The sequence below is a fragment of the Drosophila albomicans genome, chromosome 2R (assembly GCF_009650485.2).
Source record: "Drosophila albomicans strain 15112-1751.03 chromosome 2R, ASM965048v2, whole genome shotgun sequence".
Classification (NCBI taxonomy): Eukaryota; Metazoa; Arthropoda; class Insecta; order Diptera; family Drosophilidae; genus Drosophila; species Drosophila albomicans.
In genome coordinates, this window is record NC_047631.2 from 6,602,924 (window position 1) to 6,625,038 (window position 22,115).

Here is a 22,115-nt window from a genome sequence, read left to right on the forward strand (position 1 = left end):
GCAGAAATAAATGGTACATACATATATATTTATTAAACTCAATACATTGGTTGTTAATTCACTTTACAAAAGCCTATTTTTTATTTCATACCGCTTTAAATCATGTTCTAACTTTTTACTGATGCCTCTGAGATCAATAAAATTTGTTTTGTTATTAGCAATATGCGTCAGCGAGTAAGTTTGTGAAGTTGAATTATAATATTCTAACGGCGTTCCAGGCAACACGTTATCCGCAGTATTATTATTTATGAGATTTTGCGCAATATTACCCAAGCAAATGGGACGAATATTGGCAGAGAGTTTGAAAGGATTTATCATTTGGAGTATCACCGTAGGATTTCTGGAAATATACAATTAATCAAATGTTATACGGTATAGTTATATTTACGACTCACCTGCGAGTATAAATATGAGAAATCGTCTTTGTATCGAAACCGTTCTCATCAGCCTTGTTAAAGCCAATTGTATGATTGCCCAGCACAATCAGTATTGCGTGAGCGGGGAGACTTGAATCGAAGCAACTGACAGCAGTAATCACATATCTCGGATCTACTATTGTGCCTAGGCACATAAATTCGTAAACCTCATTGTGGATATATTTGTAAATGCTGACAATCCACGGATGACCTTGGACTGTGCTAAAAAGCTTGCCGCAATCAGGTTTACATTTGAAGGTAGGAGAACTGAGAGGTTTACGTTGCCACGAGCCAGTAATGTCACAAATTTGATTTCCTCTCGAAAGAGTATTATTATTAGGCTTATATCCAGTAGCACAATTAGATTCTACTTCTGTGAGAACATAAAGTGGATCTTTTGCACAATCTTTGACCTGTCCATCGAAGATGCAAGTCGCTTCAATGCTGGGATCGTTAATGATCTTGTGACGTTCGCAGGTCTTAATACATTCAGCCCAGGATGCCCTCCATTTGCCCTTATCACATGTATTTACATCGTCACCTATTAGGCCATATTCCTTTGCGCATGAGAGGCGAACCGACATCCCATGGGGCACTGGATTACCATTGATGTAAGGCATTGCATTGTACATGCTTGTCAAATATATGACATTGTTACTAGATGGCACACTGCAGCTTTCTTCATTGCCTAATAGATCTGGAGTCTTAGTTGTAAGTATTTCAATTTCGGGTCTATTAGGAACGGAAGCATTTGTAATCTGCCATCGGGATATAGACCATTCAATTTCCAACGGTTTTTTATTCCATTTATTGCAAATAGGGGCCAACTCATCCGAACTATCACGACAATCAATGTTATGATCACAAGCAGCTGTTTTTGCAATGCAGGCTCCGTAGGAGCAGCGAAAGGATTCTTTCCCACATTGCTTTCCAACGCATAATTCATTAGACTCATCTGACCCATCCCTACAGTTCTCAGTTCCATCGCATAATTGAGTATAACGTATACATTCCTTGGATCTCTGGCATTGAAACTCCGCATAAGCCTCTTTACTGAAAGTTATTCGCAATGCAATAAAATTGTAGAAACATATCATAGGTATGCTTACTTACTTACAATCGCCCATCAATTGATTATGATTTTTTTCACAATTGAACTTAAATTCATCTGTACCGTCCCAACAATCGCGATGACCATTACAATATTGCTCATCGCTGTAGCAGCCACCATATGAGCATTTATTTGCAGTGCAATTCATGTCATGACACGCCGCAAATGATTCATCACTACCATCCATACAATCGTTATTAAGATCGCACATCAAAGTAGCAGGTATACAATCGCCATTTCTGCATTTGAATTGATCTTCAGAGCAGCCATTTTGAATTTGTGAAGCCACTGAAAATATGATCATTTTTTTAAAGAGCAAAAATCAGAAAAACTAAATAATTGCTAACTAATTTTACCAATTTGTAATAAAAGAATGCTGATAGCAAGTAGTTCACAAAAGCGATATTTGTGCATTTTAAATGCGTATTAAATAACTATTCCGCTTTATGCTGAGTCAACTGTTCTCGTGTAAGAAACTTTTTATACTGAATGTCGAAATAATTTAATACATTGGCTATCAGCTTATTCAAAAGAGGGGCGACAATTTCTATTGACGTCAGTGGGAAAAAAGAGCGATAATAAAATTATGCACATGTTTATTTCGAATATAGTATAAGAATTGAAAAATAGTTCATTTGTTATTGAATTGGTACACAAAGCAATAATGTGATGAAATATACAACATTTTTGTATATTATTAAAACCTGGTAAGATGAAGAACGTAATTTGCATAGAAGTTAATGAAGCTTAGTGGTAGTAGACTAAAAGTTGTTAAGAATTGCTTCTGCCTTTTGGTATTCAATTGTAACCCATTTTTATGCCATGCACCCAATTGTAAGGGCCGCCTTTAATTTGCATTCAAATGTTGAAACTAGTTTTTAATCAATGGGCATGCAACGAGTGCATATTGAAAAATTGAAGTGCGAAAAAAGCTCTTTGATCAATTCACTAACAAAGCCGGCAAATGTACAAAAGTAAAAAATGTATTCTCGAACAAATTGAAAAACTATGAATTTGAAATGAAAGTGTGTGCACTTGAGTGTGTGAATGTTTTGATCGACAAGCCATTCAATCGGCTCACACAAATAGTGGTGATTTAAAGACTGACTAGAAAATGCTCTACGTAAATGGAATAAATAATTATAACAAACACAGAACTTATACTGTACAATAAATAATAAAAAACAATAGCAATATTTTTCCCATTTACATTTTGAATTTGTTTTTAGTATTTTGTATTATTTTTAAATGAAATTGTTAAGTTTGAGAATTATTGTTGAATATTATTAAGCCTTAAACTTCTAAAATATTATTTTTAATTGGAATTATTGTTAAATGAATTTATATCAAATAATTTCAGTTCTTTCAATTGTGTTTCAAAAATGCTGTGGACGACTAGCAGAAAGTATTGAATTATATATTAAAATAACTGTGGATCAGCTTTGGCAGCATTTGATGTTGCATCGGGTAATGTACTGTGGAACAGTGGGAGAGATTTTGAATCGTTTGCAGAAGTGCACTAGTGAGAATGGAATTGTTTGCAAATTGACAACAAAATGCGCTTTTGTCATTCAGCAAACTGCAAGCGGCAGCGTCAAGCGGCATTTTACATGGCCAAAGGGGCGTATACTTTATCTGGATTGACATGAGCTGATGCACACACACACACATACACACACACACGCTAACATACAGACTTTCAGTTTGTCGTTGTAAAATTTTCTTTATTTGTGATGTTGTTTAGTTTTTATACCCGACACCCATAGGGTAGAAGGGTATTATATCTTTGAGCCGGCAGGAAATGTATGTAACAGATAGAAGGAGGCATATCCGACCCTATAAAGTATATATTTTCTTGATCCGCCTGACCGTCTAGCTGTATGAACATCTAGATCTTAAGTATGTCTCAAATTTTTGACACGCCCACTTCCGAATATAACATTTTAATAAAAAACATAATTTATAAGCTAGAGTAATTTTTTCACAAATTTTTGGTAATAACTATATTATTTATGATTCCTAGAAATTGGGTTGCGATCAGATAAAAATTGTAAAAGTTATTCAAGAAATACTTTTGTATGGGAAAAAGTAAGATAGATACAGTTGATCATGCATCTTTTTCAATATAAAATATTTACTATCAAGTAGTCTAATGTGTATTGGCAGAACAGTAAATGCTTAAAACATATTTCTGTTTTCATTACATTCAGACAGTTGCTCAAATGCTTACTATAAAATTATTAAGAAGACTATATCTAGAAAGCAGAAATGAATTGTACATACATATCATATATATTTATTAAACTCAATATATTGGTTGTTAATTCACTTTACAAAAGCCTATTTTTTAATTCATACCGCCTTAAATGTGTTTTTATCTTATTACTGATGCCTCTGAGATCAATAAAATTTGTATTGTTATTAGCAATATGCGTCAGCGTGTAAGTTTGTGAAGTTGAATTATAATATTCCAACGGCGTTCCAGGCAACACGTTATCCTTAATATTATTATTTATGAGATTTTGAGCAATATTACCCAAGCAAATGGGACGAATATTGGCAGACAGTTTGAAAGGATTTATCATTTCGAGTATCACCGTAGGATTTCTGCAAATATACAATTAATCGAATGTAATGCGGTTTAGTTATATTTACGACTCACCTGCCAGTATAAATATGAGAAATCGTCTTTGTATCGAAACCGTTCTCATCAGCCTTGTTAAAGCCAATTGTATGATTGCCCAGCACAATCAGTATTGCGTGAGCGGGGGGACTTGAAGCGAAGCAACTGGCAGCAGTAAGCACATATCTCGGATCTACTATTGTGCCTAGGCACATAAATTCGTAAACCTCATTGTGGGTATGTTTATAAATGCTGACAATCCACGGATGACCTTGGACTGTGCTAAAAGTCTTGCCGCAATCAGGTTTACATTTGAAGGTATGAGAACTGAGAGGTTTACTTTGCCACAAGCCAGTAGTGTCACAAATTTGATTTCCGCTCGAACGATTTCCGCTCCAACGATCAGGCTTATATCCAGTAGCACAATGAGATTCTACTTCTGTGTTAACATAAAGTGGATCTTTTGCACAATCTTTGACCTGTCCATCGAAGATGCAAGTCGCTTCAATGCTGGGATCGTTAATGATTATGTGACGTTGGCAGGTCTTAATACATACAGACCGGGATGGCCTCCATTTGCCTTTATCACATGTATTTACATCGGAACCTATTAGCCCATATCCCTCGCTGCAAGAGAGACGAACCGACATCCCATGGGGCACTGGATTACCTGTGATGTAAGGCATTGCTGCGGACATGCTTTTCAAATGGATGACATTGTTATTAGATGGCACACTGCAGTTTTTTTCATTGCCTAATAGATCTGGAGTCTTAGTTGTAAGTATTTCAATTTCGGGTCTATTAGGAACGGAAGCATTTGTAATATGCCATCGGATTATAGACCATTCAATTTCCAACGGTTTTTTATTCCATTTATTGCAAATAGGGGCCAACTCATCCGAACTATCGCGACAATCAATGTTATGATCACAAGCAGCTGTTCTTGCAATGCAGGCTCCGTAGGAACAGCGAAAGGATTCTTTCCCACATTGCTTTCCAACGCATAATTCATTAGACTCATCTGACCCATCCCTACAGTTCTCAGTTCCATCGCATAATTGAGTATAACGTATACATTCCTTGGATCTCTGGCATTGAAACTCCGCATAAGCCTCTTTACTGAAAGTTATTCGCAATGCAATAAAATTGTAGAAACATAGGTATGCTTACTTACCGACAATCGCCCATCAGTTGATTTCGATAACTTGGATTTTCTGCACAATTGAACTTAAATTCATCTGTACCGTCCCAACAATCGCGATGACCATTACAATATTGCTCATCGCTGTAGCAGGCACCATATGAGCATTTATATGCAGTGCAACTCATTTCATGACACGCCTCAAATGATTCATCACTACCATCCATACAATCTTTTTTAAGATCGCACATCAAAGTAGCAGGTATACATTCGCCATTTCTGCATTTGAATTGATCTGCAGAGCAGCCATTTTGAATTTGCGAAGCCACTGAAAATATGATAATTTTTTTAAAGTGCAATACTCAGAAAAACTAAATAAGTGCTTACTAATTTTACCCATTTGAAATAAAAGAATGCTAATGGCAAGTAGTTCACAAAAGCGATACTTGTGCATTTTAAATGCGTATTAAATAACTATTCCGCTTTATGTTAAGTCAACTGTTCTCGTTCAACCAACTTTTCATACTGAATGTCGAAATAATTTCATACATTGAGAGGCGACAATTCCTATTGCCATCTGTAAGTAAAGAGAGCGATAAGAAAAAAGAAATTAATAAGGTTTAGTGGTTGTACACTAAAAGTTGTTGTTATTTAAATTTCTGACAAAGCCTGCAAATGCACAGAAATGCCTTGATCGACAAATCATTTATTTTCACAAATTTCGTAGTCTTGTATTTATATCATACGTAAATGAAATAAATAAATATCACGAACACTATAAAATAATACAACAATTAATTACATAAGGCTTCTTTTAATATTTATACGAGCTAGCTATAGGGTAAAAAGGAATTATGACTTTGTGCCTCCATTGAAATGTATTTATCATGCAGAGGGTCTGATCAGAATCAACAACCGAGACGATACAGCCATGTCCATTTATTTATATGTCCGTCCGCTTAAATGAATAATCCTAGATCTCAGAGACTATAAAAGGCAGAATTGTAAATTTTTCGACAGCACTTTTTATGTTTTTGCACAAAGATCAAGTTTGTGTCAACATTTTTCTACGCTCATGTCCGCCCCTCAAATCGGTAAAAACCAAATAGCAATGCTAATTTAGAAGTTATTGTTGCGATTCTTGGTGCTTAACCATAGTCTTTAAGATTCCTGAAAATTTCTTATTAAAGAAATACTTTTGTATGGGCAAAACGCTTTCTTACTAGGAGTCTTAGTTGCTTTAGCTGATAATCTCGAATATTTTGCACTCTATGGTATATTTTGAATGTAGTACTATATAAAGCTACATAAAGTAGGTTACATATGTGTATTTTTAGTATTTTATGGAATAGTCACAGTCCAACACACTAGACTGTAGCGTTCTTACTTTATTTGTATTTGTGTGCATAATTTTTAACTTTTAAACTTCACTATAAATTATTTTATTTTGATTTAATATAAATTTATACGAAATAGTTTGAATAATTTCTTTTGTGAATCGAAAATGCTATAGACGACTAGCCGAGAGTGTTGTATTGTAAAATAAAATATTGGTGGAACAGCAATGGCAGCGTTTGATGTTGCATCGGGAAATGTACTGTGGAACAGTGAGAGAGAGTTTGAATCGTATGCAGATGTGCACTAGTGACAATGGAATTGTTTGCAAATTGGCAATCAAAATGCGCTTATGTGAAAAACTGTACTTCGTACCCACAAAGCATTTCTCTAGAGAATAATTATAATACCCTCAGCAAGCGTATTAAAAATAAAAATTTTAACACGCAAATTTTTGCATCCCCATGGGAGTGGATATCGCCAACTAAATACAAATTCCCATAGGAGCATTTACTTCAATCAAGCGCACATTATTATAATTTAATACTATTATTTTATTTTGAATATCAATTGTAATTTGAAAATTACTACAATAATTTTAGGATCGAAGTCAAGTTTTGCTTTGTAACGTTGCGTGTAAGCATTTCTCTAGATAAAAATTAGAATACAGCTATATATTCTAATAAATATATTTGTAAAATGATAAACTTGGCAATTTTGATATATAATGATTTGCGTCAAATTAATTCCCACAGGCCATTTATATAAATATTTTAATTTTATCAATACCATAGCATTGTACATAATCATTTATTATTATTTCCGCCAATGCGACGAAGTGCACGATAATGGAAACAAAAGTCTTGAGTAGTTCTTACTTATGGCATAAAATCAATTTATAAACCTACGGGTAAGAAACGTATTACTCAATTAATAAAACTTAAAATTGTAGCGAAGAGCATCTTCAACTTTGCCCATATCCCTTGTGCACTTAGTCATGAGCAGATACCCGACCGGAACTCAAAACACGATCTTGCGGCCATTTAAAATACGAGGAAATGTGAGAGAAAAAAGGTCAGGAAAACTTTTAGCAAAGTTTCCCGGCGACTGGCGAGCGAGAGACGTTGAACTGTTGCGGTATATGTGAAATGGAGGTCATGGGAGGAGGTAAGCTGGCTCTTATCCAATTAAGTCATAACTCAATATGTGCTGAGAGATATGCACTTGGTCATTACTTAGGCAAAGGCAAAAATTTAGCTCTAATAACTTTTGAGCTGGAGCTTTCTTCTATCCACTTTTTGGTGGTGCTCCGCGCCAAGCAGATAATTTTCACACCACCCATCCTCTGGAACTTGAACCAGACCCACATCCAGTAATAACGCCAACAACAGCAGCACGTAGTCGTGTAATTTGCAGGCCAGAGTTTTCGGCCAAAATTTTAGTTTATTCCCAACAACAGAGCTACCCAAGCTTGTGCCTCGCCTTGGCTTGGCTTCGCTTGGCTTTTACGGCACCAGTGAGACTGTGCCACAACTCATTTGGCGTTGACCAGGTCTATGTTGTTGTTGTTGTTGTTGTTGTTGTTGTTACTGCTCCAACTTCCCGTCTTGTCGCCCACAGTTCCTAGTGCGAGTGCGAGTGTGAGTGGCTGCGAGCTGTTCCAACTCCATCCATCTGCAGATGAACGCGCGCATAAATTATTCATTTGTAATGTGCAGGAGCTTTCCTCGGCGAGGACCCAGGACGAAGGTCGAAGTGTGTGCTGTCTGTGTGCACTTTTGGCACAGGATATGACACTGACACTCAGCGCCCGACGCTCGTCCTGCGTCAACAACTTCCTTGCTGGAACTCGGACTGGATCTCAGCGGTCTCGGCGCTTTTGGCGTTTACTTTGGTTTGTAATTTCCTTCTGGAGTTTGCGACGCCAAAAGGAAGGCAGCCAGAAATGGCGAAAAACCCCAAGAAATACACAGCAGGGACAACAGCAGGCGAAGTGCATTGCAAATGACGATTGCAACAGCCCCAGTCTCAGTTGCAGTTTCAGTCGCAGTCAGCATCGCAATCCCAATCCCAATCCCCTCGTTTTTACAGCCCGACTTCGGTTGGTTTACCACTACTCTTTGGGGAGTCCCATTGCTGCAATTGCAAACTTTAAAGTTTACTCAGATCTCTACAGCTGTGTGTGAAAAGTTTCATTTGTGAATTGAAAAATTATTTCTAGTTTCATATGCAGAGTGTGTCATTTACAGGCGAGCCAAGAGCAGACAAGTAGACAACTCGACAGCCCACCGAGCCAAACAGCATAACCATTGACAAAATGGAAAGTTGTTGACTTAGTTTCCGTTTCTTTGGACTGTTTCCGGTGCAGCTGCCCTAGCTGCCTCTGCTGCCAGTGCCAACCAACTTCGTATGGCCTGTGTGCAACATAATTCTCGTAGAAGTCTCGAGTCTTTCATCTTAGATGTCAGCAAGAAGGCAACACTTTTAATTATGAACACGGCTCGTTTAAATTGCAATTCTCGTCTTTTCTACGGCCGCAAATTTTGCGTTAAATTTCATAATTAAAATATTTTAGCTTTTGCGGCAATATTTTAATCATGTTTTTCCTAAGGTTTGCAATTTTGCCTAAATGCGTAAAGAACTAAAAAGTCAGTTACAGTTGCATTTATTTATTATTAACTTTGCAAATTAGTTGAAATGAATAGCATAAATGTAATTCCGAAAACTTACTCCAATTAAAAATGCAACCCGTATGAGCTTATATAATAATTTCAAATTCGTAAGTAAGTGTTACACACAGCGAATAAAATCTCCAAACTTAAATAAGAAATATGTAATCAATGCAAAGCTATATCGACATCGAAGTTAAAATGAATGCTGAAAAGAGGGCCCATTCTTAAAATATGATTGTCTTTAGGATACAAATATTCTCATATCAAGAATATAATCCTATTTCATGAATTGAAAAATCTCATATTTTAACTCACAATGCAAACACTTTAATCAAAATGAAACTTTTTGTATTCCCGCTACCCATAAGAAAACTACTATAACCTTGATCCAACAAAAAATGTATGTAACAGGCTGAATGAACCTTTTCGGACCCCAGAAAGAGAAACAGTATATATTCTTGATCAGTGTCAACAGCCGAGCCGATAAAGCAATGTCCGACTGTTCGTGTGCCTGAACACATAGATTTCAGATGTAGATGGAGATATAATTTGTGGCCAACACCTATTATTGTTGATCAAATTCGTCTTAGAGCTTTGCCACTTCCGCTCCAAAAAAGGAAAGAAAATCAAATAGCAAGCATAATCTTATTGTCTGAATTACATAATATGATGGCGATTAGATACAAAACAGTTATTCAAGACCTAATTTTAGAGATGAGAATGGACGGCTTCTGCAGTTGAGTACTTGTGTATATACTAGTATACTTGTGTAGAACGAAGTATGTATATCAATATAGCAAATAAACCGAAAATAAAATTGGAATATTTCAGTAATTTTCGGAAACTCCATTGGCAGTTATCTCAAAGCCAAGCACTCTCGATTGTAGCCTTCCTACTTACAAAGATTGCAATAATACATCATATGTGTTTTTCTGCGAACTGTCGCAGCTCTGATGTCATATTTGATAACATATTCTTAAGCATTAATAAAAGTTATTAACAATATAAACATATCCGCTCATGTATGTTGATAACATTCCGAATGAATTTGTATTTGTAGTAAAAAACAATTGTTTATTTGCGAACTTATTTGGGAATCAAAATGTTTATTTGCAAGTTCGAGAATGTGAATTAAATAAATAAGTTAAAAATACTTTCAATCACTTGATCTTTTTTTAAATGTGTATAACAAATGCCATGACAAGCAATTATCAAGAGACGGCAGTGAGGAACACAATGAAATTGGTGAGTTCGATGAGAAACAAGGAATACCAGAGAAACATTTAGTAATAAAGTGAGATGTGCAATGTTATCAGACGCTATCAATAGATGCATTGGTATGTTTTAGAGCCATTATTGTTAAAAAAAATATATATATATATATATATATACAATAATAGCTAAATCCACATTCAAAAATATTGCTCATGTCAAAAGTTATATGCTAATACCAGAAAAATCTACAAATTCTCTATCACCACTGAGGCTCATGTATATTAAATCACTTTTTTTTTATATTCAGATTTTATTAATTGTTAAATAAAAATCTGTCTGTTATATTTGCATGGGAATTCCATTTGGGCAAAACCGCCCACTAAATTAAATTATATACGCACTACGACATTGATCATTGATAACATATATATATAACATATATATTTTTCAAATGCTATTCGTTTAGATTAATATAATTTATAAACAATGACATATTGCTCATCTCCGACTCTATATTGATAACCTTAGAATCACATACAAAATACTTAACACAGTTCACTATATACTTTAATTGCACTTTATGTATTGTTTGGATTATTATATTATTTGAGTAAATAATTTATGATTTTGGTTTAGCAGATTTAGTTTGCCTAAAATATCACTCTTTTATTGAATGTGAATCGAAATGAATACAACACACTTTAGCATCCTTATTTCAGCCTTGTTGGGCATGGAACGTATTAAATTGTTCAACACAAGATTCCAAGTTATGATTTTTACTCATAGAAAAATATTTGTATACCCGCTACCCGTAGTGTAGAAGGGTATTATAACTTTGTGCCGGCAGGAAATGTATGTAACAGGTACAAGGAGGCATATCCACTGTAAAGTATATATATTCATGATCAGCGTCAACAGCCGAGACGATCTAGCCGTCTGTCCATATGAAACACTGTATCTCAGAGACCATAAGAGATAGAGCTATAATCGACAGCATTTGTTATGTTTGATCTGCGTAATCAAGTTTGTTTCAAATTTTTGCCACGCCCACTTCCGCCCCCGCAAATCAACAAAAATTTCACGAAGTTTGGTATATACAATAATAACTATAGTAATTATGATTTCTGATTGTGATCAGATAAAAATTGTCGAAGTTATTACAAAAATATTTTTGTATGGGCAAAAACGTCTACTTACTAGAGGTCTTAGTTGCTTTGGCTGACAATGTGGTATATTGTACCGTCTATTAACCAAATATATATATATATTTGATATATTTTTGATTTGATATATTTTGAAAATAATACCGCAATATTTTGGTTTTATTCAAAATGGGCAGCGGGTATCTCACAGTCGAGCACACTTAACTGTAGCCTTCTTACTTGTTTTTTTAATTTTTGTACTGTTTATAAAAACGAAATTTTTTCTCCGTGGAAGTTTAATATTTTAATAATTTTTGTAGTGAAAACATTTCTTTATTTGCGAACTTACAAACTAACTATAAATAGATTTAACATATACATATATTTAAATTATATATTAAAACATTAAATCTACTTTATAAGATTTAAGTTCAGAGTAAAGTATATTATTTTTTTTTTAATTTTGCTCCTGTTTTTATAACTTCATCAATTATGCAATTAAATTGCTAGACAATTAACCAAGAAATAGCTAAAAACTGAAACTAAAAATGAATTGTTGTAATAAAAAAATAATAATTTAAAAAAAATTTGCATAGGTTATTTTTTATTATATTTATTAGGTTAGTTTATTATTGTATATATGTATATGCATCGAACTTTTGACACGGCAGGTTGGGCAATTCTGAAGTTATTTTTACTCTAACCACAAACGAGCTGTTGCCTTTTTTCATGTTGACTTGTTATTGTAATTTATTAAGCTTGTCATGAAGTTGACTGCAATTTACCGCAGAATTGTCAACAAGCTCGCCTCACACATACGCCTACATCGCCACACTCATACAGTTGCACCGAAACAGTTACATACATATAAAGGGCCGCAGACTCACACGTGTGCTGCAAAAAGCGGAAACGGATATGGCAACGCGGTTGGCTGTCTGTGACTATTTACATACATACAGACATATTGTATGTATGCTTGTGTATATACATAAGTGTGTGTTGCCAGCACTTTGACAAATATTCCGTGTTTGTATGTAGTGCACATGTGTGTGGGAGTATTAACGGATGCAAAAGTTTGTTGCTGAAAATAAAAAGGTTTCGAAATTAGCAAGTAAAATATGCACACAAGCTCCATAAACATACCTGACTGTACTTTTCCACGGATGCGTAACTTTAACGGAAACAGACTCTTGCGGCATGTGTCATATTTAATTCATGTGGTACCATTCTCGACAACCAACAATTAATATAATTTAGTTGACTTTTCGTGCCACACAAATATTGTAATTACTTTGAATGTAATTTTTTGAAAACTGATTTGGAACTTTCAGCTTGTTCTCAAGCTTGTAGAGTGATCAGGTGTTTTAAACACACAACGACTTCAAATCAAAGCGCTGTAATCATAATCAAAGCAAATGTAAAGTCGACAGTTGGGTAGGTGGGCCATACAGGCAGATGGACGGATGAGCAGCTGACAGGACTCTGGCTAATTAAAATGGCAAATCGTCAACAACAACAAGCAGAAGCGTAACAATGACCAACGACTACAACAATAACAAAAACAACAATAACACAAACATCAACAACGACGACGACGTTCGTCGAATAACAGCCAATTGGCATGCAAATTTATGCACCAACTGGGCCCTAGCAAAGGAAAAACCTCCCAATGACCGAAACCAGACCCAAATCCAAACCATGACCCAAAAACAAAGCGTCCAAATTATGCAGAGTACATGCAGACAACTACAACTACAACTACTTGTGCTACAGTTACAGTTACAGTTACAGTTATAGATGCAGATACTCGTACAGTCGCAGTCAAAGATACAAAATGCGGATGCGAATGCATTTTGCAGTTTGGAACTGCAGCTGGTGATACACACATGTTGGTAGCTTTTCAGTGTTGGATCATGATTAATTTGTTAGCTGCGTTGCACTTGGCCAAACGACAAATATATTTTAATTTGATTAACGATTTTTTGGTTGAGTTTTGGTCGTGTATGGGCTGAAGTTGTTAGGTTTATGCGAATCATTGACAGGCAAATTTATGTCAATAATCAAGAGTAGCTTAGAGGTTTGCAAACATTAGAAAATAAATCTTTGAAATATTTTTTTTATATAGATAAACTTCAGAAAAAACACATTATTGTAGATATAATTATTTTAATTCCAAATTATGCAGTCTGTATTAGCAATATAATAAGACACATCAGTATGCATCAGATTTCGTATAAATACTTCAAGATTTGGACAACTAATGATTAACTTTTATTAAACAACAAGGAAATTTTAAGTTTGAAGTTGAATTTTGTTTTTCTTACATGTTTTCAGGTAAATTACCATCTATGTAAAATATATATTTTCCTCGTTAAGCCACAAAATTTTATAATTTGATTTTGAATTGAATATAAAATTATTACTCATTAGTTGGAGTATACGAAGGCAAAATTAGCGAATTTTCTACCTGATCATTTCGCTGTTTCGCTATGTGGTTTTGTTTGTGTTCAATTCAGTTAACAAGTCAAGTCATCTGATAGGTTGGACCAAAGGCCTGCCAGCGCTTATTATCCTTGTCACGTTCTAGGACTAACGCGTTTTGGCTTTGTTTACGGTTTGCTGTTGATGCTGTAGCTGTTGCTGCTGCTTCTGCTGCTACTAATGTTTCTGTTGTTGCTCTTGCAGTGCAAACAATTTACCAGAGTGCTGCAATTCCTCGCAGGTAAATGCACACACTCACCAAAGCAACCACAAATCACACACCCACACACACCATCTGTGAAGCCCGGTAGCGAACTATCAGTTGAATTGACTATAGGCTATGGGTCTCACAGAAACTACTGCAACCGAATACTAGTGTGAGTGTGTGGTTGCTGTGGATATGAATTGAAATTGAATCAGTTTGCGCTCTAATCTAGTTTGTCGGCCGTGAAGTGAGGCAATTTTTAATCATTGATAATTGATACGCCCCCTTTTCATTTTTCAGTATTCATTTCATGAAAAAGTGTACATATAAATAAAATTATATTTTGTTTACTTTATAAAAAATATAACATAACATATATCACAAAATTTATGGCATTCTTGAAGTTGGCAAATGCATAACAAGCTTTACAAACGTTATTGAAATCTGAACCATTGAGAAACAAGAGAGAAAATTCCAGTCGAGTGTGCTCGACTGTGACATACCCGCTACACATTTACAATTAAACCACATTCTACAAATATACCAAATTACTAAAATATACTAATTGATATATTTGGTAAATCGATTTTGTACTACCATAGACTACAAAATGTACCAGATTATCAACCAACTAAGACCAGATTACAGAAGAAGTTATTTGCCATACAAAAATTGTTCTTAGGTAACTTCTATAATTTTGATCTGATCGCAACCAAATTTTACTGACTCATAAATACAGTAGTTAATAATATACATAGCAAAAATTATCTAAGTTTCGAAAATTTAAAAATAGCTAATTTGATTTCTTAGAATCACACAATGAAGAAATGTCTATATTTAAGAATTTTCACTTAAATTATTATTTAAAATCACACACTTGGATAGAATTTAAAAAGAGAACTAAAGTTCTTCTGTCTGCTCATGCACCTGAAACTTCCTTTGTATCAGTCATGGCTACTTCTCTGGGTTGTTGTTTGTTTCCGTGTATCGTCCTCGACATTTATCAACTGTCGCCTCATAACGGCAGTTGCTGCCTTTTTTGCTGGTGTCAAACCGAATCTGTTTCTATAGAGCAGAGCTGACCGACACTTGTCATACTCCATGGCATGTTTAAATGAATGGGCGGCTCATGTGAAACATTTTTAAAGTGTGCTCTAGCCGGCGAGACATAAATTTAAATGAAGCTAGAGCATCGCATAGATCATGTACCGTCTGCTTCGCTGGCCGAGATACAAACTCGTATACACTGACTGCCATTGTCACAGTTTCGATGTCAACAGATTTGAGTTTGGCTTAATAGAGACGTTGGCATAGACACTGTGTGGCTTGGTCATTAAGTCAATGAATAGTGGCTAATGCCTTTTCGGATAGTGGCAAAGAAATACAGAGAGGGAAAAAACAAAACTTACGCAGACAGCAGAAATTAATTAGAAACACAATAAATTACTCACACGACAGAAGCAGGAGATAAACAAAGCAAGAATCACAAGAAGAGGTATTTAATGACTCGTTTAGGCAGAGTTCATTCACAGCTAAGAATATGTGGTATACAATTTCAAATTATGCCCCAGAAGGAAAAATAAAATATTTTCAACTTTTGATATCGATTTTCTTGTAATTTGGAAAATCTAAGAATTAACTTGGTTAGGGAAACTCATATGAATGCATTTATACTTAAAAAAAATGCTTTGAGAATTCTGTTAAAAGCGAAAACGCAAAAGTTCAGATAGTAAAGAGAATGTTCAGAAATCACAGTGGGGAATGAAACAACAAAAAGAAATAGAAGCAAAAAGAAAATCGTGCACAGATTGTGTACGCAAAGAAACTGAGTAGAAAAAGCGAAATCAAAAGCAAAAGCAACAAGAACTATAATTTCCTAAAGGACTTAATTATTTTATAATAAGCACATAACACAAGCGAGCTACAAGCGCAACGCAGCCCCCAAAGGCAGCAGAAAACGAAACTACAAAAAAAGATGATGCTGATGCTGGAGTGGTGGAAAGGGGAAAGGAGTTGTGTTGTAGTGTAAGGCAAGCAGGAAGCCGTGTAAATGCAGCGCAAAAGTTTCTAAAGTTTTTCCACTCGGCAATCGGACAGAACAGAACAAAACAGGGTGAGAGCGGAGCAGAACTCAAGTAAACGGAGACAGCATAAATTGTGAAAATATTACAAATTGTTATGTCTTGCTTCCACAGCAACCAAAGCGGATATCTCTCTCTGTCTCTCTCTCTCTCTCTCTCGCTATCTCTCTTTCACTCTCTCACCATCTTTTTCTCGCTAACACGATGTCGCTTCCACTATCGCTTTATTAATATATGGTTGAATGAATTTAAGCAATTAATATTGATTTGGAAAAGTTGTTTTTATACTTGCGGCCAGATTTTGAGTCTGCCCTAGTGCCTCGACTGACATCAAATAATTGCAAATGTTATTAAAGAATATCAAGTGAACACAAAGCGAGCGACTTCAAGAAAATAACAAAAATAGTTTGTAATTTTATAAACAAAGTTAATTTCATTTGGTAAATGGTTTTTACTACAATCCATAGAATGACAATTAGTATTTAGTTTCATTGAAACTTTACCCAGCTGACCAAATTGCACTCAAACTCAACACAAATTAAACAGCGCTTTGCCTTGCTTTAAAACAAACAATATTGATGAAACATGGATCATATTAAATCAGGTCAACAGACTTCTATTCTATTAAATGTGTGTGTATTGTATCCAACAAACTTTTGTTTACTTTGTTTTATTTAGACATTCTATAAAGCTTATGTACTCTTTGTGAGATTAACATAAACCAGTTTATGCTGGTAACATTATGTCTGTGCTTCCAGCGCTTAATACGGTAATCGCAATAGAATTAGATGTGCAGAAATGCCATTACACATACGCCCCGGTAGCCGTCACAAGCAAGATACAAACATTTAAACACTTGCAAAACAATATAAATTCATTCAGAATGGCAAAACTATAAGCATAACCAATAAAGTACATGCAGAGGCCACCACATGCAGACAGGACACAACACCAACAACACCAACATCAGCAACATTGACAAAAACAATGCATAAATAAACGGCAATGCCGAACAATTGATACTTTGGTAGAGGAACAAGCAAATGGCTAGGCAGGCTATCGAGAACAAATTCAACGAGTCTAGTCGAATGCCAGAGGACCGAGGAGCGAGACCCTAAGAGCCGAGTAGACATGTAGTTAAATGCCAACACACCAACAAGCTAAAAGGCATTAGGACCAGAAGATGAGAGGAGGAAGACGATCTGAAGAAAATTCATTTGAATTGCTAAACAAACACAGGCCGATGACGATGATTACGACGACCATGATGATGCCGAGGACGAACGAGCTTAATCATTTTGTAAATTTGCATAATTTGACGTGTGTGCAGAAGTAGTTGGCCAGACAACTGAATATATCGAATTTGATTGAATAAAATACAATGTATGGATGGCTAATGTGTTTGTATATATTTCAATCAACTTTACTATCAATTCGTCTGCTCTTCACAGCACAATCGATTTTCATTCAAAACAATATAAAATTGTAACAGAAATACATATTTTAGCTTGCGATTGAAAAAACTATTCATGAGTATCAAATAATAAAGTGCATAAAATTATATCAATCGATATGTCAGTAACTAAGCTTTTTAATATAAATTGATATGCGATTCATTTAAATTTGGGCACATGAATTCGATAGAATAAAACAGAATAAGCAAACATAACCTCACTTAGTGAAATTGAATGCAAACAAGTTTTAAAGTTACAGTCGACTGTGCTCGATTGTTAGATTACGCGGTATTATTCTTAAAATAAACCGAATTCATATACCGCAAAAATACTAAATATATCGAAGGCTATTTTTGGTATAATAATAATAGGATTAAACATACAATTTTTATCTGATTGCAACAAAATTTTCAGGAATGATAAATACTGTAGATATTATTGTAAGCACCGAAAATCGAGGACCTAACATAGTTTCAAAACTACACTTTTAAATCATTTTTTCCGATTTGACGGGGGCGAAAGTGGGCAATGCAAAAATTTGGTACAAAATTGATCTGCGTGCAAAAATGACAATTACTGTCGAATTATATGTCTATCTCTTATAGTCTCCATTCATACGAATGGATGGACAGACAGACAGACTTGGCTATATCGTCTCGGATGTTATGGTCGAAGATACCTCTAAATGCCTGGTACTGACATTTCCTGTAGACACAAGTTAAAATACACTTTTACCAATGGATATAATCATATATATTTCAGCTTTCGATTGTAAAACAATTAATTTTTACCAAATATTTTATTATATGCTACTCGATTTGTTCGTAATAAAGCTTTTTAATACGAGTTGATATGCGATTAAAACAAGGAAATAAATTTTAAAGTGTAGATATAAAATAGACAAAGCAGAACACATAATACAACTTCACTTTGACAATTAAAATAAAAAGTTTCATATAAGATAATTGTCACTTAAATGGGAAAGAAGAGTTAACTTTCTTAACAAATATTAAATAAAAAATTCAATTCATTTCTTTTATTCTTGGAAACTTTAAAGAAAACGTTTAAGAGGCATAGGCTCTAATTAAAATGTATAATTCACTAAGGCTGAGCCTATTTTCATTAACTTTTCATATGCTCAAGCCAAGTTTTATAATGAGCCACCACAACTTGATTTGACTTTAATGCCAACTGAAACACTGACAGTCTTTTAGATAGGATGTAATGTAGTCCAATTACGCAAGTGAACATTGCTAGGCACGACAAGCCTTTAGTAAAGCACTTTTCCACCTGTCAGGTGTAATTGCAGTCAGTAGCGACTCATTGCGGCTATCAAGATCAGAGCCAGACGCACATTACCCCCAGTCAGTGGGCCATTTGTCTGTGTCACATTATGAACATTTAATTGAAGGTTATGCGTGACGCCAGTTGGCAAATGCTTAAATAGATATAACCAGGCCATAACCATTCAGTTTTATACAGCCAGATTGTGCGAGAGTCGTCAATTGCATTTTAATACGATTATTTAGTGATTATTATTGCTGTTGCCGTTTACTACTGAGTGAGCTTTGGCCAGTCGCTATGTGGATTTATTAATAACATTTCTGTTTTGCTTTAAGTGTTGAACATGTTGAACTTCAATATTGTTGATTAAATATTCTATACTCTGTCAGATTAAGGGCTTATATAACTGACATTTTATTGTGCTCTCTCGAAGAACTTTGTAACTATAGCCAAAATGAAAAGTGAGCTCAGCGAGCAGAACTTAATTTCACCTTCTACTGCTTCCAGCTTGCAAGTGTTTGCAGTTTAATGGAATTTTTAATTTATGCGCTAAGCTTGTGCATTATTAAACATTTTTGAATATTATTAAAAATGCAAGCAACGAAACAAAAAGCACGACAAATTTTTAGTTATCCCCCATTCGACAGCTGATTACTTTGGTTTGTGCCGAGCATTGATCCATCCGAGCAGCAACTCGACAAGGAACACCATAGCACTGACCAGCATGGCCAAGAGCAGCGCGAATAGAGCGGGAGCAAAGTGCTTTAAGTCCACCTCCACTTGGGTGGCCTTGAACAGCGAACAATCTGGCTTTGGCAGTGTCCACAGTCTGTCGTTATACTGTATTAGCCCAGTTTCACGGAGATGGAGCACAGCATGGGCCAAGTGCTCTCGCCAGGGTGAGCTCTTGGGCAGCACAGAGCCGGCAACATACGGGGGATTAAACATGATCTCTTGCAGCTCGCAGAACTGTTGCTCATCGAGCAGCTCAATCAGCAGACGATACATGCGATCGATGGCCGAGTGGAAGGCAAAGCCGCCGCCTCGAATGCGTTCGGCGCCCTGTTGAATGTCCAGTATGTTGCTTTGGTGGTCATGGCAAATGCGATAGGTGTAGACATCTCGCACCAGCTGATTGGTGGTGTTGGTAAAGAGCACAAAATTATATGAAACGTTTTCCATACCAATCTCGAGACTGCTCTCGTACAGCGCCTGGAGAGTGAGAATTGTGCGAGGCGTATCCGAGAGCAACGAGCCCACAATGAAGGCGCCATAGAATTGCATCAGCATAAAGCTGAACAGGCAACTAGCGCTAATTAGCAGTCGAGTTGATGGCAAACGGAACAGCTCCAAGGCTGGACCCTGCTGCAGATACGTTTCCAGTATGGTGAACCAGACGAATGCCAGGTGTCCGCCCACTGCCGGCAATTGATGTTGCAACGTGTGCTCGCGTCGCTCCAGATTGATGTGCAATGGCAGCAGAATGGTGCTGCACAGCACCAGAGCGAGGACACACCACCAGACCTGTGTGCTGAGTGGCTCAAAGAATATGTTGCGGATGCTGCTTCGGCGCGGGTGGCGAAACAAAAAGTGTATGCTGAATCGAAGATTGGCGAGTTTCATTAATTGAGATGCACATGTGTCGAGCGAAGTACTTACAGCTGTGTGTGCAACACGGGCGAGAACTGCACATAGCGCTGCCTGTCAAGCACAAAGCGCATGGGGCAGAGGGCAAAGTGCGCCTCGCCGCTTGTGACTTGACCCATCACACCTGACCAGCTACCATTTGGCTGCAGCTGGCCCCAGTTGTCGGTGAAGCGAACGTCTAAGCTGCAAGTTGGAGTCAATCAGTCTGGCGGTTTAGATTTCTAAAGTTAGTCTGCTCACCTTAGGTTAAACAGACTCTCCATGAGGCGAAATAACTGAAAGGTTTTCCGTTGCATCGGATCCAGCTGAAGCAGTTGCCTGTCGTTGCTTAGATAGCTCAAATCGTCATAACCCGGCGGCTTCTCAATCAACTGCGGATTCGAGATTGCAGATTGAAGTGATTAAATTGCTTTTGCTTTTATGCTTTCCAGCTGTTGCAACTACTTGCCGCAGTGCTGCCAATCAGCGTTATGTTGCCCAAGTTACTGCGTCGCCTCAGCCAACTCTGGTTGAATTTCGGCCAAAGTCGATAGCCAGCTGCCAAGCTCCATGCACCCTTTGATTCCACAAGCAACGGTGTCTGTTGACCCAACCTATACACATCGTACAACAGCCAGCTTGCACAGAGATTGCTGCGCCTGAAAGCAATTATAATCTTGAAAGCCAAATATTGCACATACGCCTCGTTGTACACAACTCACTTGCCACACGGCACGCCTCTGATTGCCACTGTTATGTCCGCATCAATGCTTATGTTATATGCAGACAAATGCTCTTTAATAATACTCTCGTCTGTTCGATTCGCCTGGCCGGAGCCCAGCATAAACCACGCCTGACTATTGTTAAAGAGACCCGCCTCTGAGGCTGCTTGGTATACCCAAAGTTTTGCAGCATCGCCCTCGAATGCATCGACTAAAATTGCAGTGCGTGGCGCCTCATAGTAGAAGAGCTCTTTGAAATTCACTCCCATTCTGGGTGTAAAGAACTGTATCCTATAGTTGGACACAAGAAGTCTTCGGTAGCCCTCCATTTGCTCTGTCCAGGTCCAGTTGGGTGGCTCGACTTGTGGGAGTCGCAAGAGAAGCGCATGCTTTAAGCGTTGGCAGCGTAAAAAGTCCTCAAAGGCGAGCAGGTCATTGGAATTTATGTTTTCAATTTGCGCGCCACATAAAAATTTTGCCAAAATTATAAAAATCCATAGATTTATTTTCACTTGCAACTTAATCATTTTATATGGCCACTTTCACTTGCCCAAGCCACTTTTCTTCTCGTTTTTATTATTTCTCTCGTTCCGCGACTTGCTTTGGC

At 36.4% G+C, this 22,115-nt stretch overlaps 2 protein-coding genes across 2 annotated transcripts; both read right to left on the reverse strand.

Annotated features, from left to right (window-relative positions):
* Positions 1-16: 16 nt before the first annotated feature.
* On the reverse strand, positions 17-5,822 carry LOC117576916 (uncharacterized). Its single transcript, XM_052006828.1, has 8 exons — positions 5,679-5,822; positions 5,325-5,619; positions 4,190-5,269; positions 3,862-4,134; positions 2,609-2,646; positions 1,530-1,815; positions 396-1,469; positions 17-340 (listed from the first exon to the last, which is right to left on the reverse strand). Exons 1-8 carry the CDS (start codon positions 5,743-5,745, stop codon positions 64-66), a joined length of 3,390 nt encoding a protein of 1,129 aa, XP_051862788.1. The 5' UTR covers positions 5,746-5,822; the 3' UTR covers positions 17-63.
* A 13,989-nt stretch (positions 5,823-19,811) lies between these two features.
* LOC117576917 (ionotropic receptor 75a) lies at positions 19,812-21,837 on the reverse strand. The gene is made up of 5 exons (XM_052006829.1): positions 21,509-21,837; positions 21,259-21,445; positions 21,048-21,178; positions 20,820-20,990; positions 19,812-20,757 (listed from the first exon to the last, which is right to left on the reverse strand). The coding sequence occupies exons 1-5, from the start codon at positions 21,835-21,837 to the stop codon at positions 19,812-19,814; spliced, it is 1,764 nt and encodes a 587-aa protein (XP_051862789.1).
* Positions 21,838-22,115: the final 278 nt, after the last annotated feature.